A 26,945-nucleotide genomic window follows, 5' to 3' on the forward strand; every position below is an offset into this window, starting at 1 on the left:
ATTTTCTTTATTTATCGAACAGATATAGCCTAGCCAGAAATTGAGAATATAGGGAGAGACAGAGAGAATGTGAGATACCTGAAGCACTGCTTCATCACTTGCAAAGCTTTCCCCCTGCAAGTGGGGACAAAGGGCTTGAACCTGGGTCCTTGCACATTGGAAAATGTACATTCAACAAGTGTACCACCGCCCAACCCCAAGAGTATAGCACAGAATAAATGAAACTTATTTAAAAAAATTTGTCTTAAAAGAAAAAAAAAAGATTTGCCCTACCAAATTTAACAGCTCAAATATTTAAGGATATAAAGATGAAAAGGATTAAAATACAAGATGGCATCTATTTTATAAAATTAGCATGTATATTTACAAAATCTCAGCAGACTTGATCATCCAAGGTTTAGAACTATACTGAAAGATAACTCATACAGTCTTTAGAGGTCTTATTGATAAAAGATCTCAAATTCACTTAATTTGAACTGAGATATAATTCATAAACCACAAAATTTGTACTTTTAAAGCACACAATTATGTCTCATTTTATTGTTGCACCTGTTGTTTAAGTGACTCTTTTGATAGGATTATTCTTGCAAATTAACACCATAATATTTTACCTTACCTTACAAAGGAAGGTGATCTTAAAACCTAAAGACTGGGCATTTCTTGAGCCAGAGTTCATGTAGTTTCCAACCAAAAGGACCAACTCTAAAAGTCTGTTAAAACCTTCACTTTTCTTCAGCTCTTCACAAGCAAGAGTTACAGCTATGATGCTTGGCTTGATGTTGTTTACATGTTCTTCAAAAGTGAGCTTGAAAAGAATGCTATTGAGACGAGGCCGTAACATTTTCACTGAACTCATCTGTAAGATAAAAAATGTTTTATCAGAACATACATCTGATGCCCGTCATTTTTTCTCTCTAGTATGAATACTTTTAGAAATTAAAACTATAACATATATGTATAAAAAATTATCTCTGGGTTTTTTTTAATTCTTTTTTTAAAATTTATTTTATTTATTTATTCCCTTTTTTTGTCCTTGTTGTTTTATTGTTGTAGTTATTATTGTTGTTGTCGTTGGATAGGACAGAGAGAAATGGAGAGAGGAGGGGAAGACAGAGAGGAGGAGAGAAAGACAGACACCTGCAGACCTGCTTCACCGCCTGTGAAGCGACTCCCCTGCAGGTGGGGAGCCGGGGTTCGAACCGGCATCCTTATGCCGGTCCTTGTGCTTTGCGCCACCTGCGCTTATCCCGCTGCGCTACAGCCTGACTCTCTCTCTCTGGGTTTTAATGAATATTTTGTCCTAGAGATTTTAAAAGAATTTCCTATCAAAATTTTAAAAACAGTTGTGTGTTTTTAAATAAACATTTTTGTGATGCAATAACCTAATGCATGCATAATTTTATCACTCGTCTGACTTTTCCATTACTTTATTTCATATATATATATATATATATATATATATATATAGAGAGAGAGAGAGAGAGAGAGAGAGAGAGAGAGAGAGAGAGAGATTCCTCAGTACCAGAGCTTCCCAAGTAACTTGGCACTCCCATCTGGTCCTATGGCTGAAAACCAGGCCACACATGTGGCAAGGCATACAGCATTCAGGTGAGCTATCATCTGGCCTTTACTTTCTATTTTTTTTTTTTAAGGAAGAAATTTTAGTGCTGGGATGAGAGCATAATGGTAATGCAAATGACTCTCCTACCTGAGACACTTAGCTCCCAGGTTTAATCCCTAGTGCCACCAAAAGCCAGAGTTGATCAGTACTCTGGTAAAATAAGCAAGTAAATGAATAAATAAAAAATAATAATTTCCATTATATTTGGTTTAAGCTATCTTGAATAGTACTCAATAATTTTACTATGTTTAATTAAAAGTCGTAATAATCTTATAACTGTGCATCTATATCTAATTGTACATCTAACAATTGTGTAATTGTACATCTAAGATCACTTTCTCTGTGACTTCTATGTTCTTATGCAAGCTATCTTAATGTCATCTTATTAGATTATACTCTTAAAATGTTCTAAATTGAAAAAAATATGGGTAATTTTGAAGTCAGAAAAGTACTAATTACTAAGAGAACTAATTATTGCCCTATTTTTCTCAGAAGATGTGTTAATTTAATAGATACACACAGTATGCGTCTCCATCCTCAGTGCAAGACAAGTGGGAATTTCCATAGATCTGAGGTTTGGGAACAGCTGAGCTGCAAACACACTCTGAAGAATCTAAAAGCTCCTGCTGGGGGTTCTAGCTGGCAGAACTTTCAAAGATCTGTGATTTTTTTTAATCCAGTAAAGATACAGCACATAATTACAACTATGTTCCAAATTCAGTTCTGTGGGAGGCAGGTTGCAGAACATGTCAGTGGGAGGCTGTGTAGCCAAGCTACTCTCCTAAAAAAGAAATGATTATTGATCATAGAAGGTGAGGAAACTAGTATATTTCTCTCACCAGGAAATCTGCCTCTAGACAATGGAAAGTCACCTACTTAATATATATAGTTTTGTTTTGCTTAGAGAAAACAGCTTAGGTACTACCTCAGATTCATTTATTTCTTTCAAAAAAATAAGGACAAATTTTCTTAGTTTTGACATTTTTTATGCATAATGATCATGATAATTTCTTTTTTTTAACTTTTAAAAGTTATTTATTGCCAATCAACCTTTTTTCCATTTTCTTTAAAAGAATGGTTCCAAGTGCCTGTATTTCTAATATAGCATAGTATAGTTTCCATGTAGTACAGAGAAGAGTCTGCATTACACAGAACAATAGTACAGATTAACATGAGGCATGTTTATTTTATTTTATTTTATTTTTATGGGAGGCTGGTGGTCAGCACTAGTATTGATAAACACTAGATAACTTGGTTCTGGAAAACTTCCTGAATATGGGCAGTGAATGTTCCAGAAGCCAAGTATCCAGAAACAGAATTGGCTCTAATGATAGCAGTAAACTTCAGCATATCTCTCTAACCAGTATTCTGGAATGCAATCACTCTGATATCAACTGGGCTTTCAATGTTTTCATATACTAATTTTCAAATATTTTGTTTAATTATTTTCTTGAAAAGGAGAGACACAGATACCAGAGCAGTACTCAGTTTGGGTATATGGGGATAGTGGGAATTACATCTGGAACCTTGGAGGCCTCATACACAAAAGTCTGTTGCACTAGCTCTGTACTATCATCTCAGTCCAGCTGGGTTTTCTTTTAATATATATGATGTGAGATTGTAGTTTTTTTTTAAATTAGTGATTTAATATTGATTTACAAAATTATGAAATAACAGAGGTATAGTTCCACACCTTTCCTACTACCTAAGTTCTGTGTTCATAGTTCCTCCATTAGAAACTGTAATAGTTTTCACAATGTCACAGATGTGAACTGACATATATATATATATATATATATATATATATATATATATATATATATACACACACACACACACACACACACACATTTTTTTCTATGCTCCTGCTTTCTCTTCCTTTCTCTTCTTTTCTAAATCACACCTACACCTATTGTTACTTCTGGATGTCTTTTCTTTGTTCCTTTTCTTTCTCTGGGTCTTGCAGTCTTCATGGAATTTGAGTTCAGAACCCACTGGTCATCTTCCCTTAACATTTCTCCCCCTCTGGAGGTATGGAACAAAATTCTTTATGGTGTGCAGAAGGTGGGAGTTCTGGCTTCTGCAATAGCTTCTCTGCTGGACATAGACATTGGCAGGTCGATCCATACTCCCAGCCTGTTTCTATCTTTTCTTAGTAGGGTATGACTCTGGAGAGATGAGCTTCCAGGATACACTGGTGAGGTCATCTGCCCAGGGAGGTCAAGATAGAATCACAGTAGCATTTGCAAACTGGTGGATGAAAGGTGGTAAGATATAAAGCATGAAAAAATGTTTAATAAATAGGAACCTAAAAGTAGGGGTAGAGAGATGAGAATAGGGATTTTAGGGTGGAAAGACGTGAGGAAATCTATTTTAGGTATGTTCCTTGAGGCCCATGACTTTAGTAATTTTTGCTTGATCTTTATAGCTAACCTGAAGGTAGGATAAAAATATTGTCTGGTAAGATGGTGTTAAGAGTTGAGAGTAGGACTAGAAAGTTGTATTAAAACAGAGAGTAGCCACAAAACTTGAAGAAAGTATATACATACCATTAACAGTTTACCCCATCAATCTGACACAAAGCCTATATATATTCGCATTTAGCACAGGAGTCTATGTAAACTCCAAGTCCCTGTCAGTTGAGCTTATAGTCTATGGTCAAAGCTTTCTAGACTGCACTCATTTCAGGACCAGTCTTCCTCTAGTGGCAGAGTAGGCTAAGCTGGCCTCCCTTCAGAGAGTAACACAATCCCTAGTAGTGAGGACAAAGTACTGGAAAGTCCCACAAGAAGGCTTATTTATGATGGTGTTTCTGATGGAAGTGACCACTAATGGTGGAAAGAGGGATCTAGTAGAGGTCTAGGCCAAGTGTATCTATGTAGGAACCCAAGGATTCCCTTACTAGGGTGCCAGATGATGGGATGGCCTGGTGTTGACCAAAAAGGGCCATCATTAAAGTGAGCCAATCTCTTGTCCTTAAGCCCAGCTGGGTTTTCAATGGCAACAATGGCACAAGCTGCCTGTGAAAGGTTCTCCTCTGTTCTCTTTATATTTATGATACAGAGGGCTATCATGTTTGTAATTGTACTGTTCCATTTGGTAGTCAAGGTTGCTGCCAACTAAGCAGATTTGTATTGCAAGGAATTTGATAACATGTGCCTCCTTCAATTGCAAGACATCAGTGACTCTAAAAATTGTGTAAGTTTCCCTTTAACTTACAATGGGAACTAACTGAATGCCATGTGCACCCTTCTCTGGGTAGTGCAGAATGGTGATAATGATTATTCTAATAAATCTTATAGGAGTTACCTTGACTTCTAATTTTAAATGATGAGATTTTGTCTTTATAACACAGGAAATTTTATAATAATACAAAATCTGCAAGGCACTGACAAGGGTTATAGGAATAAAAATCAAGGACAGCATACTTATTGTTAGAAAAGGTAAGTGATATATTTTCAATGAGGAGGAAAAAAATCAATGTTTTCATGTTTATATAACTACAGAATTAGAGAACTAAAGCACTCGCTTGACTTTGCATTCACAGTAATGATTTCAATAAACTTTTTAAAATCACATTTTATGAATACATATGACTGCATGCACTTAGAAAAGTTGCAATCTTGTCTACAGATGTTCATTAGCTTAATTCACAAATAATCATTTAATAACATGACGGTATTTGAAGAAAAGAAAAAAAAAGACAAAGAAGTACTGTAAGTTAATTTACAAGGAGACATAGTTTTGCTTGATATGCATGTAAAGACCTCACTAGGTGAGCAAAATTTAAGCCAAAGCAGAAAGCATTAGCAGGATAGAAGCAGACATAGAGTGAGAGTAGAGTGCAGCATATGTAATGGGCCAGAGGCAAAAAAGAACAACGTAGATTTTAAAAAGTGAAAATAAAATATAATGTAGTTGAGAGACAATGAGAAAGAGGTCAAACAGAAGGAAAAAAAGGAGAGATAGAAAATTGTGGCAATCCATTTATATTGTAGCTTCAGTGCACCACAATAGTGCTGACAATGGATAATGTGATATAACACAAATGTACTCTAAGAAATAACATACCTAGGAAGAGTCTGAAAAGTTTAAGTGTGAAAACAAGGTAAACTATTTTACATCTCTTACATTACTACTATAATGGTTAAAAGATATCTCAATGCTAGCTTTGGCTAAGGTGATAATGGCACAGATGAAGAAAAATGAATAGATCTAGTATATATTTTCAGTCAAGAAGTACTTAGTGACTTCTCTAAAATCCCTTTCAGTACCCTGGTTAAGGCAGATTCCTTACTGCTGTCATTTAACAGTAAGTGAGAAATAAAGGAGTAAAGAGTAAAATGAAGTAGAAGAGAACAAGGAAGTAGAGTACAAAATCTTTGAAATCTGATAGTAAGAAATGGGTTGGAAGTCCTGCGGTAGCACAGCAGGTTAAGTGCACATGGGTAGCACAAAGCACAAGGACGGGCATAAGGATCCCAGTTCGAGCCCCTGCCTCCCCACCTGCAGGGGAGTCAGGGGAGTCGCTTCACAAGCAGTGAAGCAGGTCTACAGGTGTCTATCTTTCTCTCCCCCCCATCTTCCCCTCCTCTCTCCATTTCTCTCTGTCCTATCCAACAACGACGACATCAGTAACAACAATAGCCACAACAACAATAAAACAAGGGCAACAAAATGCAAAATAAATAAATATAAAAAAATTAAAAAAAGAAATGGGTTATCAGAGACCTCAGATGTAATAAACAATTCTAAAATCCAACCAGTATCCATTCATTCATATTTAGGTACTGAATGATTAAGTTTACTATTTTGCTTTTTCCTCCTACATCCAGGTCCTCTGAACATCACCACTCTGGTCAACTTTTACATTCAGATATATAGAGACACTGAAACCACAGGACCAGAGCTTCTTCAAAGCACCTTTTCTGTGGTACTGGAACTGGGTTGTGTGTATATCCAAAGAAAAGGTTTGAAAAAGTTGACAAAGAGTTAAGAGATTCACTAACTGAATTAAAAAAAGCAGAAGATACCATGTCCCTAAAGTAGGCAGGGACTAATGCCTCAAAAATTTAGTATAAAATACCCCTTTTGCACACAATGAATGCACAAATGAATACACACTACAGTAGTTAATGGCCTCATGAATAAAGTCACAATGAATGGGTTTTAATTCTGTTTCTTCTACTTACTGAATAACCTTATACAATTCCAACACTCTCCCTGCCCTCAGTATCCTCATCTAGAATATAGGTTTAATGATAGTGCCAGCCTCGTAGGGTTGGTATAAACATGTAAGGCAGTGTAGGTAACATTGATTACTATAGTATCATACACAGTAATTCATCAATACATGATTTTTATATCAATAATGATAACTATAATATTAGCCACAATATTAAAGTATCCCTTCTTATATTTATATATGTGGACATTACTTTAGAGGTTTGCTAACTAAGTGCTTTCCTTTTTCTCTGGTGAATAAGAGATTAGGTTGTTATAATAAATGAAAAATAAAAAGAAAAGGAAATTGTGGGAGTCTTACATACTGTGGCTAAAATGCAGTAAATGTGTTATCAGTATATATGGCTTGATATCAATAAATGAAAATGAATTAAATAAGAACAAGTGGAAAAAAAACAGCTGAAACAGACGTGAGAGTTCCACTGAGGTGAGAATTAAAATGTTATAAAGGCAACAATTCATTCAGTTCATTAAAGAGAAAAGAGAGATTTAAAGCCAGAGTGTTAGAGGATAATGAGAATGTGTTAAATTGTATTCTCTAAATTCTAGGAGACACTGAAGATTTTTGATATGCTAATATAATGATAAATATATATTTATCTCTATCTTCCTCTACCCTCTCAATTTGTCTTTCTTTGTCTCTATCCAAATAATCACATTAATAAATACAATATAAAAAAGAAATGAATTTAATTTCAACATAAACCTGGAAAATATGTTTTAATATAATCTCAACTTTTAGAAATCTAAAGTATGCGGGAGTCGAGTAGTGGCGCACTGGATTAGCTGCACATAGTGCAAAGTGCAAGAACCCACGCAAGGATCCCAATGAAGCCCCAGGCTCCCCAGCTGTGGGCGAGGGTGGGGGTGGGGGTGGGGGTGGGGGTGGCAGTGGTGGGGAGAAGGAGTGTCGCTTCACAAGTGTTAAAGCAGGTCTGCAAGTGTATATCTTTTCTCCCCCTCTCTACTCTTCCCCTTCCCTCTTAATTTCTTTCTGTCTCATCCAATAAAATGAGGCAAGGGAGGGGGAGAGGCTACCAGGAGCAGTAGATTTTTAGTGCAGGCAACCAGCCCCAGTAATACAATAAATAAATAAATATAAATAAAAACAAATCTAAAACATGCTATTTTTAATCCCAGACCCACACTTGACCTGAATAATTGGTTTATAATTCAGTAAATAATCATTTGCCACCTGTTGTATCTAAGATATTGTTCTAAACACTGAAAATAATACAACCTTATTAATAAAAGACTAAAGTGTAGCATTATTTCAAATGCCTTATCTTGGATATTAAATTACTTAAATTTTATTCCCAATAAAACTTTCTTCTTCTAGCATTTGCCCCCAATAAAACTAATCTTGGAGGAGGCGGAGCCAAGATGGCAACTGAAAGTAGCAGCAGCTGTGGGCTCTGACATCAAATGCTAGAAAGCCTTGAAATCCTGGCCTTCATCGGGACAAGCAAGGAAGCATCCTAAAGGTAGACCAGGGAGGTGATTATAATTCAATTTGGGTTAAAAAATTAGAGCAAAAAAGAAAGGAAATTTCTTGATTATTTCTCTCAGCCCCCCTCTCCCCATAACCAGACCCCAGGGGTAGGGAGCTGCTGCTAGCAGGCTCCCCGTGGTGGAGCTCCTTTCTTTACCAAAACTAATTTTGACAGATAAAACCCTAGGGAATTTACATAGTATAAACTATTTGTATGTCCTTGATTTTTTTTTCTCTATAGATATGTAGCTAAGTATAGGGAAAATAAATAAGAGGACAAAGTGACTTCATGTACATATTTATTTATGATTATGTGCATAAATAAAAAAAAAAAACTCTTCCATTTCTATCTTGCTTTTAGTTCAGAAGGTTTATTGCTTTTTATTTCCCCAAACTTTATTTCCTCAGTGTGGTTCCAAGAACCTTCCTCTTGAAGAACTAGCTTGGCAAACAAATACATCTTCCAAAATAAACTACATTCAGAAAAAAAAAAAGACTACAGAAAAAATGTGTAGTGCACCTAGTATAAAACTCATGACCATTATGATACACGTGAATTTTCAGATGTTACACAGACTTGCTTCAATTATATAAATCAAGCAACTTAGATTTACGGGTGGATTTTGTACTAGAAAATGTATCATTTAATATTGCACTAAAGTACTTCTAGTTAACAATTAAGTTCAATAATTTTCCCAATTAAAAATGAAAGAAGTATCTTAAAGTACTTTACATGTACTACCTAATCCCACATATATATTCTTTATTTTCATTTCAAGGACTTGATAGAATGTTCTTACATTAGTATAGGAAAAAAACATGTCTCAGAATAATAAACTATGGATTATGAGCAAGTAACTACTGTATATGTTGAAAGGGAAAATTCCTGTCCCATCTCACATTTATTTTAAACAAAATGTTTAAACTAAAATCAGATTAATGCATATATGTTACTATTAAAATTAACATTTTCTGAATAGAGAAGAGACAGTTTTTTTTTCACTATAAAGCTTCAGGCTAATTAAAAAAAAACCTAACATACAGATGGAAAACTGGTCAGGGAGGGGCCGGGTGGTGGTGCACCTTGTTGAGCACACGTTACAGTGAGTAAGGACCCACGTTCGAGTCCTCATTCCCCACCTATGTGGGGGGGACTTCACTAGTGGTGAAGCAAGGCTGCAGGTGTCTCTGTTTCCCTCCCTTTTTATCACCCCATTCCCTCTAAATTTCTGGCTGCCTCAAACCAATATATAAGTGAAGATAATAAAACATTAAAAAAAAAAGAAAAGAAAAGAGAACTGGTCAGGGAGCCTGTGTAAAATTAGTAGCCATAACAACTATATTTTTATACATAAAATAAACTTATATTGAACATTTAAGTAAAATATTTTCTCCTAGAAATTAAGTAACCACAGCCATTTTCCTGCATTTTTATTAAATATCAAATATGCAGGTTTTGAAAATTATATATATATATATTCTGTGTGTTTTCCTTTTTAATTTATAGTAAACTCTTACATACAAGATTCTATAGCTCCTGGCATAGCAACCCCCCCTTCCTCCTTTCGTCTTTTTTTTTCCCCTTTCACTAGCAGGGTTATTTATATCCTGAGGTTCAGTGCCTGCAGGGTGAATCCACTGTTCCTAGGGACTTTTTTTTTTCTTTTAAAAAGACATAGAGAAACTGGGGATGGGAGGGGCTGAATCAACAGAATCAACCCAGACATAAAGACACAAAGCACACCATATTTAGAATGAAAAGGAATAAGGATAAAGAAAGGATCCTGAAGGATACAACAGAAAAACAGTCACCTACAGAGGAAAACCCATAAAATTAGCTGCAAACTTCTCCACACAAACACTACAGGTCAGGAGAGAATGGCAAGATATCTGTCAAGTGCTCAATGAGAAAGGCTTTCAACCAAGACTACTGTATCCTGCTAGACTGTCATTCAGACTAGATGGAGGCATAAAAACCTTCTCAGACAAGCAACAGTTGAAAGTATCAACTATCACCAGACCTGTCCTAAAAGAAGTTTTGAAAGGTCCCTATAAACAGACAGACCACCATAAATATGCCATATATCAGAACACTCTAAAAATCAACAAAAATGGTGTTAAAATATTTTCAGTCTATGATAATAAAAGTCAGTGGCCTGAATTCACCTATTAAAAGGCACAGAGTAGTAAGATGGATCAGAAAACACAACCCAACAATATGCTGTCTACAGAAAACCCACCTAACTAAACAAGACAAACACAGACTCAAAGTGAAAGGATGGAAAAAGATCATAAAAGCCAATGGCCCACAAAAAAGGCAGGAACAGCTATTCTCATATCTGACATGACAGACTTTAAAATAAAATTTAAAAATATATTTACCGTTGAATGTAAAAAATTAATGCCCCAATAAAGAAGTTAAAAAATATTTTTATCCCCACAATATTAGCATCTTCAATCAATTAATGACACTCAGAGGCTCTGAGGTCACAGGCTCAATTCCCGTGTACCACCATAAGTCAGAGCTGAGCTGTGCTTATAAAAATATCCTTGTGCATTTTATGAAACAATACATGCCACAGTAAATGATATCTAGAATACTGTTATTAATCTAATTACTAGCCTTTAATTTCTCCTAACTTGGAGGGACCTAAATTTGAACACTGAGATCTGAATAGAAGAAAGCTAATACAGCAATATACATATGCTTTATATTAATATGATTAAATATTATTGGTGCATAGGAGACCATGAGATACTCTGACATATTTTGCAGAATATATTTATATATTAATTTTCAATAACTACATATTAAATATATTTCAATATATTTATTTTTAAATAACCTGACAAGTAGCAATAGGTAATATTTTATAATTATAATGTTTATATATATATTATATATAATTATATATATTATAATTATATATATTTATATATATTATTTATATATATATTATTTATATATAATATATATTTTATATATTATATATATTATATATAATATATATAATATAATATATATAATATATATATTATTTATATATATTATATATAATTATATATATTATATATAATTATACAGTAAAAAACATTAACAATGAGAGTACATTTTCCCCACTGTTTCTGACATGTATTATCTAACAGCTGAGTTTGTAGATATTTACTTGAAATACATACCACAACTCCAAACTGTTCTGGTTCACAGAGATCATCATATTCATTCTTCAGCTGTGCTAATTCATTGAGTACCTTCTGTTCAGGAAGATGTTTTACTAGGTTCTGAAAAGAAACAGAAGTATAAAAGTTTACTATTTTATTATACAATTATTAAACATAAATTAATAATTAAGAAAGTGATTAACAAGGATAAAATATAAATTCCTGATTTTTTCCTAATACCAATGTATCCACCCTTCTAACCATAAAATCACTAAAAAATATGACACACAACTGAATGTGAAGAAATGTATAAACATATCTGGCTTCCTTGTACTAGGTTACATAAATGGAAATTTTAAAGTTTTCAAAGTAATAAATGGCATTCCAAAATTTACAACCCTGAATTTTAACCCATAGTATAAATATACAGACTTACTACTTGGGCCAGCAAAATAGCTCAACTGAATAGTGCACCTGCTTTGTCATATTCAAACTTGGCACCCACTGCACTGAAGGAATCTTTGTTAATGTGGTACCTATCTCTCTCTTTCTCTCTCTCTCTCTCTGTAAAAAGCCTAGAGAGTGTAGTTAGTGACAACAATGACAACAAAAGATGCATTACCTGTCACAATAGTCATTCCAAACAAACACCAGACAAATGTTACACTGAATTAAATCACATAGTATAATCATAGAAAAACTAAACTCCAATCTTCATTATTCTCAATTTAGGGATAATTTTCTTTTTCTTTTTTACTTTTATTATTCTCAATTTAGGGATAATTTTCTTTTTTACTTTTATTATTCTCAATTTAGGGATAATTTTCTTTTTCTTTTTTCCTTTTACATTTTTTAAAATTATCTTTATTTATTAGATAGAGACAGAAAATGAGAAGGGAGGAGGAGACAGAGAGATGGAGAGAGACAGAGAGACACCTGCAGCCCTGCTTTACCACTCACAAACTTTCCCCCACAGATGGGGACAGGGAACCAAACCTGTATCCCTGCATACTTTTAACATGTGCGCTCAACGAGGTGCACCACCACTCAGCCCCGGGGATAATTTTCAATCAAATGTATATAAAATTCCCATTATTTATAATGCCTTTATATTTAAATACACAATGCATTCAGGTTTTATACTCAAGGTAAGCCTTGTACAATAAAGATGTCAGTTATTATCAACCTAGGGTATCATGATATAGTTCAACACTATATTGTATTTTTAGATGTTAACATATCATATTAGTTCATACGAAATATACTTTAAGTGAAACAGTAACAAGACAACAAAAGTTTCCTTATATTAATACAAGTTTCAACCATGAAGACATTCTAAATAGATGTCCACATAAGAAATATTGACAGAATTGAAGGGAAAAAAGTTTTTAAAACATAATTGGAATAACCAACATTCAACTTTCAATTACTATTGAGTAAACAGAAGAATAACAAGGAAACAGAGAACTTAGATAACACTAAAAACAAATTGAGGCGGAGCCAAGATGGCAACGTGGAGCCAGCTGCTGGCATGAGCTCCAACAACAACAGCTGAATAGGGTAGGATGCTGACCTTACAGCAGGATTGTGAATAAGAGATCCTAAGGGTGACACCAAGGAGGGGTCCTATAGCTCAATTTTGAGTTAGAAAATAGAGGAAAAAGAAAGGAAATCTTTTGATTATTTCTGAAGTGCACACCTCTCTTCCACCCCATAACCAGACCTCAGGGGCTAGAGAGCTGCTACTAGCAAGCTCCATACTGAGCTTTATCAAACACATAATATTATCAGCAGACTTTTCCACTCAAACTCTAAAATCTAGAAGAGAATGGCAAGATAACCCTGAATGAAAAAGGGTTTCAACCAAGGATAATATATCCTGCTAGACTTTCATTCAAACTAGATGGAGGTATCAAAACCTTCTCAGACAAACAACAGTTAACGGAGGCAACCATTACCAAACCTGCCCTGAAAAAGGTTCTAAAAGACCTGTTATAAACAAGAAAGTCATCACAATACTTAGCATATATCAGAGCAAATAAAAAAAAGCTGAATAATGACACTACAACACATTAAATCCATAATATCAATAAATATCAATGACTTAAACTCATCATTTAAAAGGCACAGAGTGAGAGGATGGATTAGAAATCACAACCCAACCATAGGCTGCTTGCAAGAATCCTATCTGACCCAACAAGACAAACACAGACTTAAAGTGAAAGGATGGAAAACTATCATACAGGCTAATGGAACACATAAAAGGACAGCAATATCCATTATCATCTCTGATACAATAGATTTCAAATTAAATAAAGTAATAAAAGATATGCAAGGGCATTACATAATGAATAGATGATCTTGGATGGAGCTAGAAGGAGCTATGTTAGGTGAGCTAAGTCAGAAAGATAAAGATAAGTATGGGATGATCCCACTCATAAACAGATTTTGAGAAAGAATAACAGAAAGGGAAACTCAAAGCAGTATTTGACTGAATTTGGGGTACAGCACCAAAGTAAAAACCTTGGGTTGAGCTTGAGGTTGGATGTTCAGTAATGGGCTCTTTGGAATATAGTAAAATAGGCCTACTAGCTATTTACACAACAGAGACCCCCCTCCAACTCTTCCTCTGCCCTATTCTAGCCTTTAGGTTCAGTATTAGTCAACAACTTGTTTGGCTTTATATTTTAACTCTCTTTTCATCCACCAGGTTCCAGATACTACCATGATGCAGATCAGACTTACCTGGACAGACAACCTCACACCAATGTGTCCTGGAGCCATGCTTCCCCAGAACCCCGCCCTACTAAGGAAAGAGAAAGGTAGGCTGGTAGTATGGATCAACCTGTCAACGCCCATGTTCAGCGGGGATGCAATTACAGAAGCCAGACCTTCCACATTCTGCACCCCTAATGACCCTGAAGGAAGACAACGTTTATGCCAGAAATAAAAGGAAAATTTCTCAACATTGTAATCATGAAATTTTAAAGTTTACAGCTAAGACATCAACAATGGATAAACACTAAATGTTGAACGGATACGATTAGGAACACAGCAATAAAGCCTTGTTTCACTACTTCTATCCTTCATCTTATTGGAAGTTCTATCCAAAGCAATGAGGCAAGAACAAGAAATAGAAGACATGGGAGTCAGGCGGTAGTGCAGCGGATTAAGCACACATGGTGAAAAACGTTAATGGACCAGCATAAGGATGCCGGTTTGAGCCCCCGGCTCCCCACCTGCAGGGGAGTCACTTCACAGGAGGTGAAGCAGGTCTGCAGGTGTCTGTCTTTCTCTCACCCTCTCTGTCTTCCCCTCTTCTCTCCATTTCTCTCTGTCATACACAACAACAACAACATCAATAACAACAACAATAATAACTACATCAATAAAACAAGGGCAACAAAAGGGAATAAATCAATAAAATAAATATTAAAATAAAAGAAATAGAAGATATTCAGATTGCATAGGAAGAAAAATAGATTGTCTTGGTAAATGAGATGATCTTATAATGAGAGTTATTAATCAAATATTAAATAATAGAAAGGAATTTAGCTAGATCTACGGAATGAATTCAGCAAAGTATACAAATTCAATTGTATTTCTGTACACTTAGTAACAATAAATACTCAAAAGCAAATTAAGAAAATGATTCAGTTTACAACACGTTTCTGGAAACACCGACACTGAGAAACCAGTAGAATGACTTTTACAAAAAATAATAATATAAATAATAACAAGGACTAATGAGTCAGTGGAAAAATAGGAAATCCCAATACTGGGGACCAAACTGTTGGTGGTGGACTAAGAGGATGCATATCTTTGCAAAATGACAACATACATGGAAAACACTCCACGGAGATGCTATAGATTGCAAATATGTTTCCACAACAATGCACAAAAGCTCAGAAAAATAGCACCTTTGTACAGGTTGCCCTCATTTTAGACCCACTTTATACAGCAGCACAGGGTTGCTGCTTCAGAGTTACTACAGTAAACGACAATTGGAAGAAATCCATGAAGCCAAAGAACTTTAATCTGGAAAGCAGGAATCAGGTTAAATCAAAGTTTTGGCACCTTAATTCTATTTCGACGTTGTGCCTGCAACTTTATAGAAGCTAGAAAAGGGATATAAAAGCAAAATTCCACACAGGAGCTGCAGAAGCAGCTTGAAAGCAGCCATGTCCAACTCAGTTTCTACAGTAACTGTCTGAAGGGTTGAGGCTGTGAAGAGGGGCTCTATGTGCAGTGTAACAGTCTGGCAGAAACTGTTTTCACACCAATCTATGAAAAACCTGCAATCTCAACTATCTGATTTGGCATTGAAGCTAAAGTTGCAACCAGACACAGAACAGTTAACTCTTGACTATTGCCCAGGCTTGCTCAAACAGACCCATTGGCCCTAGTTCTCACAGAAAACCAAGCATAATTCAGCACAGGAGCCTGTGTAACCGCTGCATCCTTATAGGTCTGAGCTCACCTTCTGTGGTCATAGCTAGGTTATGCACTAATTTCTAGGCTGCACTAATTGTTGGACCCATCTTCTTCGAGTGGTAGAGTATTTTGGCCCAACTTCCCTTCAGAGAATGGGGCAGTTCCTACCATTGTTGATCCATCTTGAGGGCAAGGTCCCATAAAGGGGTCTATTATGTTGTTCCTAATACAGATGACCAGTGACAGTGGAGACAGGGATCTGTTAGAGGTCTAGGCTCATCATGTCTGTGTGGGAATCTCAGGATTCCCTGATTAGGGCCCCAGGTGATGAGGTGGCCTGATAGTGACTAAAGAGTCATCACTGAAGTATGTCAGTCTCATGCCCTTATCCAGCATTTTTAATCCTTAATTTGTCTGACAAGGTTAGACTTAGAGTGATTGAGAGAAGTGAAAGAGGAAGTAGGCGAGGCTAAGTAGAAACTATTTGATTAGGTACTTTATGGTATCTTTTTTTTTTAGGTATTTCTACTTGCTTGCTGCTTTTATTGACTCACTGTGAACTATTGTGCACTTTTACTTTAAGGTATATATTTTCCCCTAACTTATGATGCATGTGCACATGTGTTCTTTCTCATGAGCCCTCTATATCTAGGTCTTGAGGCTTTTCTAGGAAGTGCACCACCCAAAATGGATTTAAGGAGTCCTATGTACTTATTAGGAAAAGTCTCACCAGAGTACTGAAGCTGAAGGGTTGACATTGCAGGCCTGTTGTCTGTAGACACAGTTGAAGTGAAACATGCTGAGATGGTACTAATTGCATTCATTAGGTTGAGATCAGCCAATGCAGTATCCATTGGTGTGGGTCAAGAGAAGCCTGATGGAGGCTGCACAGGCTCCTGTGCTGAATATGGGCTCCAGATCAAATCAATGGGGTTTACAGTTAAAGGGCATTTATATATATTTCCCCATATTTAAGAGCTACTCTCTTCTTTAATCCAGCTTTCTAGTTCTATTTCCAACCCTACCACCATCTCCCCAGACAATTCCTATGGTCCACTTGTGTGTTAGCTGTAGGGCTCAGGCAAAAATTAGTGAGGTTGGGAGTCGGGCTGTAGCACAGCGGGTTAAGCGCAGGTGGCGCTAAGCTCAAGGACCGGCGTCAGGATCCCGGTTCGAGCCCCCGGCTCCCCACCTGCAGGCAGGTCCCTTCACAGGCGGTAAAGCAGGTCTGCAGGTATCTGTCTTTCTCTCCCCCTCTCTGTTTTCCCCTCCTCTCTCCATTTCTCTCTGTCCTATCCAACAACAACAACATCAATAATAACTACAACAATAAAACAACAAGGGCAACAAAAGGGAATAAATAAATAAAATAAAATAAAATAATTAAAAAATTAGTAAGGTTATGGGACACTTGGAATATACATAAAAGACATGTTAGCTTTTCCCACTAAAGACCCCAAATCTCATCTGCTATATTTTTATCTTTAGTTCCTGATTATTAAACAATTTGTTCTTCTTTATATCTCAATGCTTTTTCAGACAACAAGTTGTAGATGATACCATGATGCCAACCCAACTTCCCTAGGTAGCTGACCTCACCAATGTACCTTGGAACCTTACCACCCAACCTTGCCCCACTAGGGAAAGACAGAAACAGGCTAGGAGTATGGATAGACATGCCGACACCCATGTTCAGTGGGGAACGATTACAAAAGTCAGACCTTCCACTTTATGCACCCCAAAATTATCCTTGGTCCATGCTGCCAGAGAGATAAAGAATAGGAAAGTTTTCAAGGGAGGGGATGAGACACAGAACTCTGATAGTGAGAATTGTGTGGAATTTTACCCCTCTTCTACTATGGTCTTGTCGATATCTTTTGTTTTTATTCTATCTATATATTTATTATTGGATAGAGACAGAGAGAAATTGAGAGAGAAGGGGAAGATAGAGAGGGAGAGAGGCAGAGAGATACCTGCAGCCCTGCTTCACCACTTGTGAAGCTATCCCCCTGCAGGTGGGGACCAGGAGCTTGAACCTAGGTCCTTGTACACTGTAATGTGTGCACTCAACCACGTGCACCACCACATATAACCCTTTTATTTTTTATTTTATAAATAATTTTATAAAAGAAAACTAAACATAATGGGAACTCAGAGGAAATAACCTGCAAGCTGAATAAGACAATGCTTGAAGTGTGAAATAAATCATAAAAGAAATCAGAAGAATAAAGAATACAGTAACTGATCTACCAAGTACAGTAGAAGGGTCCACCTTCAGAAAAACAGAAAGTACAGTCAAAGTGGTGAGCCTCGTAAAGGGTATATGGAGCCAGCACTCCTACCTACCCACCCCATCAAAGAAAAAAATAGTAGAAAAAAAGACTAAAATAAATAAAGAGAAATATGATATAGAATAATATCAAGAGAAGCAGTATTGACAGCACTAGGGTGCCAAGAGAGAGAGAGAGAGAGAAAGAGAGAGAGAGAGAGAGAGAGAGGAGAGAGAAGAGAAGAGAAGAGAAGAGAAGAGAAGAGAAGAGAAGAGAAGAGAAGAGAGAAAGAAAGGGAGAGAGAGAAAGGAACTGTTGTTTTATTTAAGGAAATATTAGCTGAGAATTTCCCAAAATTTATTAAGGACAGAGAACCTTGGAATTAAAAGCTCCAAGAGCTCCAAGAAAAATGAACACAAATCTACCCTCACCATCATACATAATAATTAAAATACCATGCTGGGTCTGGTTGATGCCCTACTTGGTTAAATGCATACTTCAATATGCAAAAGATACAGATCTCATCCTGCAGTTTTACATGGGAGCAACATGTATAACTGAAACTTCAGAGTGGAACATTGTTGTGGTATCTTTCTCACATTTTTTCTCTTTCCCTCACTCTCTGTCTAGAATTAAAAAGGGAAAAAAAGAAGGAGGGAGTGATCTCTGCTAGAAGCATATGGAATAATGCAGGTGTAAAGCCCCAGTGACAAATAAAAATTACAATAACAATAGAAATTGTCATTGTCGTTGTTGTTACAGAAAATAGGAATCTCAGTATATGTCTAGCTGGAATATGAATTGGTACAAACACAGTGGAAAATATTTTCTCAGAAAAATTAAACAAAATACATGCAACACAGATTTCTGAAAAGACCCTGTCTCTTCTTCAGTATGTACCTAAAGGAACTTAAGTAGGGCTTGAAACAAATACTTTTATGCAAAATTACACAGCGTAATTATGCAATCATCATTATTGTAGAGAAAAGAAGGAAATAACTTGCATGCCCATTAACAGACAATGATAATCTCTAATCTACTATATCTTAAGAATTTTTATATTCTATGTACTATATATAAGTAGATTCATATGATGTTTATTGTATTGTGTCTATCTGATTTCATTAAGCAATATATTTTCAAGATTAGGCTCTGTTTTATCGTATATGAAAATTTTGCTTTTTTGCTGAATATTTCTTTGGATTTTATGCTATATTATCATGTGCATCTGTTAATGGGCATGCAATTCTTCTCCTGGGGATAGATCCTTTTCTTTCTTCCTTTCTTTCTTTCTTTCTTTCTTCCTTTCTTTCTTCCTTTCTTTCTTTCTTTCTCTCTCTCTCTTTTTTTTTTTACTAGAGTACTGCTCAGCTCTGACTATATGGTAGTATGAGGGATTGAACCTGGGATTTAGGAGTCTCTTTGCATAATCATTATACTATCTACCCCCAACCCTGGGGATATATCCTAAGGAAGCAAACACACCCATCCAAAAAGATCTGTATATACCTAGGTTCATGGCAGCACAATTTGTTAATAGCCAAAATCTAAAAGCAACCCAGGTGTCCAACAACAGATAGTGGCTGAGAAAGTTGTGTTGTATATACACCCAGTGAAATATACTTGGCTATTAAAAACAATGATTTCACCTTCTTCACCTCATCTTGGATAAAGCTTGAAGGAATCATGTTAAGTGAGATAAGCCAGAAAGATAAGGATGAATGTGGGATGATCTCAATCACTGAGAGAAGTTGAAAAACAAGAACAGAAGAGGAAACACAAAGTAGAACTTGGAGTGGGTTTGTTGTATTGCACCAAAGTAAAGGACACTTGGGGGTGGAAGTGGGGGGTGTTCAGGTCCTGGATAACAATGGTGGAAAAGGACCTAGGCCAGAGTTAGCGTTATGTAGAAAATTGAGAAATTTTGCACATGTACCAACAACTGTATTTACTGTTTATTATAAACCATTTACCTCCCTTATAAAAATTAAACAGAAAAAGGAGTGTTTTGCACAAAAAAATAAGTAAAACTGTAGATTTTATGTTATAGATTTTTGCACATTGTAAAAGTTAGGAGGTAATATAGCATACTTCCATTGGACAAAGTTATATCTTTTTTTTCTTTTGCCTCCAGGGTCGTCACTGTGGCTTGGTGCCTCCACTAAGAATCCATTGCTCCTGATAGACATTTCTCCTTTGTTGCTGTTGTTGCTGTTTGATTGGACAGAAACAAATTGAGAGAGGAGGGGAAGACAGAGAGGAGGAGGGAAAGATAGACATCTGCAAACCTGCTTCACTGCCTGCAAAGCAAGCCCTCTGCAGGTAAGGAGCCAGGGGCTAGAACCAGTATCCTTGCACAAGTCTTTGCACTTTGTGCTGTGTGTACTTAACCCGGTGCTCTACTACTATCCAGCCTCCAGAAAAAGTTGTATCTTGCTGCACTGTAAGTGTGTCTTTCTTTCTTTCTTTCTTTCTTTCTTTCTTTCTTTCTTTCTTTCTTTCTTTCTTTCTTTCTTTCTTTCTTTCTTTCTTTCATCCTTCCTTTTTTATATTTTAAAAGTAATTTTATTTATTATTGGCTGGAGACAAAAAGGAATTGAGAGGGGAGGGTAAGATAGAGAGGAACAGAGGCAGAAAGAAACCTGCAGCTCTACTTCAACACTTGTGTAGCTTTCCCCCTGCAGGTGGGGACAAGGGTTCAAACCAAGGTCATTGTGCACTGAAACATGTGCACTAAACCAGGTGCACCACCACCACCTGACCACCCTACCCCGCTTTATTTTTTTTCCATTCAATTTTTCTCCATCCCCACTTAATATGCTTTGAACCTTCATTGGCACCACATGTATAACTGAGACTGAAGTTTTAAAATATCATGCCCTTTGACTCAAAACAAATTTTGGTACCGCATAACAAATATGCTAATTTAATTACATTAATAACATCCACTATTTTTCTTTCATTCATAATTTCATTACATTTTCTTAAAATGAAAATATAAGTAAATACCAATCTTTCTTATATTTTACAGCCTTTACATTGATGTACTATTGGCTTACTACACAACTTATATTTTTAGGTGTGTAGATTCTCACTTCGGCAGTCACTATTCACCTCCAATCAGTCAATCTCTACCTATCTTATACCTCTTTCTTCTCCACTGGTAATCATCATTTTGTTGTCAGAATCTAAGGTTTTTTTTTCTTTATTTTCTATAAAGTTGTATGCTTGTTTGTACTGTTTTTACAAATGAGGGAAACCATGATTTATTTACTCTCCAACTTCTTATTTATTGGACCTAGCAAAGCCCAATAATGTCCATCAATTCTTCACAAATCTTAAGATTTATTTTTCCACAGAGAAGTAGTACATGTTTTCCAGAATATTTTTGAGGCATGTAATTTACTGTATTGTTTTTATAGAACAATTTCTCTGTTAACAGAATTTTTGTGAAGTATATTATTAAGGTAGTGCTTGGTGGGACTGGCAGTGTCATACCAAGTAAAGCACAGATGATACTGGGCACAAAAAAATCAGGTTCAAGCCCCTATTTCACATCTATGGGAAGGAAACTTCATGAGTGGTAAACATTGCTGTATTTCTTTCTCTTTCCTCTACTTCTCTATCTTCCAACCACCTCAATCTATCTTTACAAAAAAGAAAGGAAGGAAAGGATAATTTAAAATAAGGGGGGAAAAAAAGACCACTGAAATCAATGAAGGCATTAGTCACAGCAATAACACTGATGACAAAAATATAAACAGAAATAAATAAAAATACAGTGTTTAGGAACTTGAATAATCCTGATTACTATGGAACTGAATTAGAAAGATTAGGGACACCATTAAGTTTGTTTAAAAGTCTGCCCATTTCAAGTTCTCATATCAGTGTTAAAATTTAATAATGAAGATATCATAAAATGACTCTAAATACAACAAAACTTTAAGTTCAGATTGTAAAACTTGTTATTTTGTTTCTCTTCAAGCTATATAGGTAACCTGACAACTCATCTTCACAATGCAGGCTCCACAGTAGGTGACATAGCTTTACTTTCTGTTCAGCTATATGAAATATTTAACACATTCAGTGGGTTTATATGTATTCTGACTCTGGGTACAGCTTTGTAACTGAGTTAGAAGCTTACATAACTGCCAGTAGTCAACAGGTTCTATTTTCAAAGAACATTTGGAATAAAATTTATTCTCTCACATGTGTGGCAGATGGCAGATTGTTAGTATATACAATTACTTAATGAGTCAGCAACCAATGCCTGTTATTTTTCTAACAATATATTACATTTTACAGATAAAAATAAAGCATAATTTTGGATGCTACTATGTTTTAATGCACATAAATTTCTGCACAGAAGAGTAGACAGAGTAAGGCATACAGTGGTATTCATTTGCCTCCATTTTCTTTTAGTTACATAAAGTATGTTTAAAAAAAAAGAACATGGATTACAGAACTTCAAAGCAGCACTTGGACAATACTAAGAATTATCAAGAATTCTATTTGGTGAGCTGAGGTGCCTTCCATGGATAGAACTGTCCTGTCTAAGGGAAGGGAAATGCATCAAACAAAAAGAAAACATTGATTTTTGAGAACTGGTCATTCTACATATACCATATTTGTCTCTTACATGTGTATCCAGGCCTAGCATGTTCATATCCAACATCATCAGATACATGAACCTGGAGAGAAGGGAATCCATGAGAGGAATACTACTTTAGAGTACTGCTTTATACCACTAATCAAGTAAATCAAAGGATAGTGGAAGAAACATATATTTTCTACAAATACAAGATACCCCTTGTCCTTGTGTGATTCATTAAATACCAGCTGTACCCTAAGGAAATTTCTCCCTTTTTCCCATACAGTGGAATACCCCAGCAAAGTTATGTAAACCACAGAAAAGGGCAAAGCATAAGAAATAAGGAAAATAATCTTCAGCTACTAGTCAGAAATTCAACAAAATTAATTCCCATGACATGTATTTCCAGAGACCCATAGATAGATCTAATAAAGGAATTTTTGAAAAGAGCTAGGGTCTTAGAAGATGGGAGATGGCTCACCTTTCAAGAGTATACACTTGACTGTGTTTGAGGACCTGGGTACTAGACACCCCCCACACCCACCACCACATAGGAGCAACTGCCAGGGAAAACTTCAGGAGCTGTGGGGCACTGCTACATTGTCTCTCTGTTTGCCTCTTTTGCTCCCTGTTCCTTGCTCTTTATTTCTAACCTTAAAAAAAATTAAAAAATGGAAGGAAGGAAGAAAGAGAAAGATAAAGAAAGAAAAGGAAAAGAGAAAGAAGAAAAAGAACAAAGAATCTGCCAAGAGTGGTGGAATCAGACAGGCATGAAGCTCCGGAAATAGCCCTTGTGGCAAAAAAATAAAAACAGACACACAAAAAAAGAGATAGGGTCCTGCAAAAAACTTTAGTTAAGAAAAAAAAAAAAAAGCAAGAAATAATGCAAGTGAACTGATGTGCATTAGAACAGTATTTTAAAATCCATCTTCTTGGGGCCAGGCAGTGGTGCACCTGGTTAACCACATACATTAAAATCCATATTGTCGAAGGATTCTGTACAAAAACAGTTTTAAAAACCTTTTGAATTTGACTGCCTTGTGTGTATTACCACTGCTTATAATCTCTAAATAAATTGCAAAAATGAGTTCAAATACTTTGTTCATCATACTATAAATTACAAATTTTAAATACAAATTAAATTCTAAGCAAACTGAGTTGGTAGGCAAACATCTGGTGCAGTTTCAACCTTTCCATTTCCCCTGCTTAGCGTTCCTGTTCACTACTGAACATTTTCTAGCAAATATTTCCAAATTGTGCTTAAAAGATCAATTCTGGGCTTCATCTAGAAAATGGCAATCAAATGATGTTCAGAAAGAGCAACACAGGGAGAAACAGTAGCTATGTCATACATGAACAGCTTTTTCTATATTTTTCACACATCAAAAATACACTTTCTCAAAGAACTTTAGAAAACTTCTGAAGTAATTTCTTCTACAAAATCAAAGGTTTTTAGCTGTATTTTTAAGTTTCTACAATTACCTTAAAATACTTCCAAAGTATTTTCCCTTTAAATGTTAACTGCATACTTAAAGGCTAGTAAAGTGAAGGCATAGAACCATAATGCCATTTTTTCTTGCCAAAAAATAACCTTTCCATTTTATCTCATATCTCATGAAGATCTTAGTAATAAGAGATTCAAGATAGAGTCACTGTTCTTAAATCTATTTTTTGCCATATAAATAGAATATGGGCAATGTTGCTTTTAATAATGCATATGTGTCAGTATTTTCTTACTTTATGCAGACAAATGCAATATGTATACACACACAAAACTATAAGATTTCAAGCAAGGTGGTATGGCAGAATTAAAAGCACAAATTATCATGTACAAGGACCAGGGTTCAAGCCACCAGTCCCCACCTGTGGGGGGGATTAATGCATAGTGAACCAATGCGGCAGGTGTCTATCTCTCTCTATCACTATCTCTCTTCTCCCTCAATATCTCTCATTCATATCAAACAAATAAATATGGAAAGCACAAAATTATAAGCTCCCAGAAAGAGTGTCTTAAAAAACAATTCGGGAGTCGGGCAGCAGCACAGTAGGTTAAGCGCAAAGCACAAGGACTGGCATAAGGATCCTGGTTCGAGCCCCCTGCTCTCCACCTGCAGGGGAGTCACTTCACAGGCAGTGAAGCAGGACTGCAGGTGTCTATCTTTCTCTCCTCCTCTCTGTCTTCCTCTCCTCTCACCATTTCTCTCTGTCCTATCCAAAAACAATTACATCAATAACAACAATAACTAAAACAATAAAAAACTGAAAAAAACAATTCAAGTATGCAAGGGTATGTACTAATGCTACGAGCAATTATTTTACTTTGAGAAGCAGCATTTAAAAAAATGAAGTTAGCATTTCTCCTTTATTTTTGTTTGTGGAAATATAAAACTGAAATTTTATTTATACTTGTAAAATTAACACACTGACACAATGTTTAAGTATTAAATGAAATATTCTATATCAGAATACTATCACTTTGTGAGCAAAGGCCCAGGTACAAACTTCCAGTCCATCTCCAGGAAGAAATCTTTGCAAGCAGAGCAGGGGTAGATAGCATAATGGTTATACAAATAGACTGTCATGCCTGCGGCTTCAAAGTCCCAGGTTCAATCCCCTGCACCACCTTAAACCAGAGCTGATCAGTACTCTGGTAAAAAAATAAAAAGAAAAAGAAAGAAATCTTTGCAAGTGATAAAGCAGTGCTGCAGGTGTCTCTCTGTTTCCCTCTTCCTCTTGACTTCTGGCTATCTCTCTCAAATAAATAAACATAATATTTCTTAAAAACGAATACAGTAATTTTTAAGTGATATCCCTCTATGCAAATGCCAGACTAGTAAGAATTAATCAGAGCATTGATTACTTTTACTATAACAACAAAAGTAATCAATTATCTATAAATAAAGTTACCAAAAATATGTAAAACAACTGTACACCAAAATTTATGATTCACTATTCATAAAAATGGAAAGAGATACAAATAGATGGAAAGATAGTCCATGCTCATGGATTGGAAAAATTAACACTGTCAAAATGACTATCCTACTGATAACTATATATATGTATAGCTTTAATGGCATCCCTATCATTAACTTACCACATATATTTAAAGGTATAGAACAAAAGCAATAAAGGTTTATCTGGAACCTGCAAACCTAGGATCATCAAAACTTCCTTGAGAAAAAAACAAGACTTGAACCATCACACTACCTGACCTCAAATTATACTACAGTGCTACTATAATCAAAACAGCTTTGTACTGGGCAGAGGGTAGATAGCATAATGGTTTAATGGTTATGCAAACAGACTCTCATGCCTGAGGGTCCAAAGTCCCAGGGTCAATCCCCAGCACCACTATAAGCCAGAGATAAACAGTGCTCTGGTAGAAGCTTCCAATAGCACAGCTATATACAAGATACTGGGTATTGTACAGCAAACCATAACAAAGGGACTTTTCAAAGTTAACCCAATTAACAAATAATGTGATGATAATATTAACTATTGATTGTCTTTTTGAACCCTAAGACAGCAGGAACCTCACATCTTAACTACAGAGCCCCTACTTCCCCCAGTCCTGGAACCCTTGGATAGGGACCACTTTCCCGTATACATCTCCCAATCCAAACCAAATAATATTGCATCCGCCGATCACAACCTAACCAAAGCAACGATTGCCATCTCAACATGCTTCACCTCAGACTGTATCCAGAGACTTCACGTGTGGAATGACAACCCTTCAGCTTCATTACTCGGGTGAGACCTTTCCTTTAATAGTACACTCTCATTTCATCTCAGGTAGTTCACTTTCTAACAAAGTCCCATAACCTAGATATACACCAGTTTCTGTGAGAGAGCTTATGTGCACACGTATCCATAAACTACTGCAAAATATATACCTGAAAGCAGGACTACACTAGAGTTTGCAGTGAGTACCTCCCTAACACTTCCTCTCCACTATTCCAAGCTTGGGATCCATGATTGCTCAACAAATTGTTTGGCTTCATATGTTAACTCTCTTTTCAATCACCAGGTTCCAGATGCCACCAGGATGCTGGCTAGGCTTCCCTGGATTGAGGACCCCACCAATGTGTCCTGGAGCTCAGCTTCCCCAGAGACACACCCTACTAGGGAAAG

General features: G+C 35.9%; 1 protein-coding gene across 1 annotated transcript in view; it reads right to left on the reverse strand.

The window, feature by feature from the left end:
* The window catches only part of DIAPH2 (diaphanous related formin 2), an 816,245-nt gene that overhangs the window by 492,414 nt on the left and 296,886 nt on the right, over positions 1 to 26,945 (reverse strand). Inside the window, exons 21-22 of the mRNA XM_060182500.1 lie at positions 11,538 to 11,639; positions 617 to 856 (exon numbers count right to left, since the gene is read on the reverse strand). Coding sequence (XP_060038483.1) covers positions 617 to 856; positions 11,538 to 11,639 — 342 coding nt within the window. The remainder of the gene's footprint in view (positions 1 to 616; positions 857 to 11,537; positions 11,640 to 26,945) is intronic.

This window comes from Erinaceus europaeus, chromosome X, assembly GCF_950295315.1.
Source record: "Erinaceus europaeus chromosome X, mEriEur2.1, whole genome shotgun sequence".
Taxonomy (NCBI): domain Eukaryota; kingdom Metazoa; phylum Chordata; class Mammalia; order Eulipotyphla; family Erinaceidae; genus Erinaceus; species Erinaceus europaeus.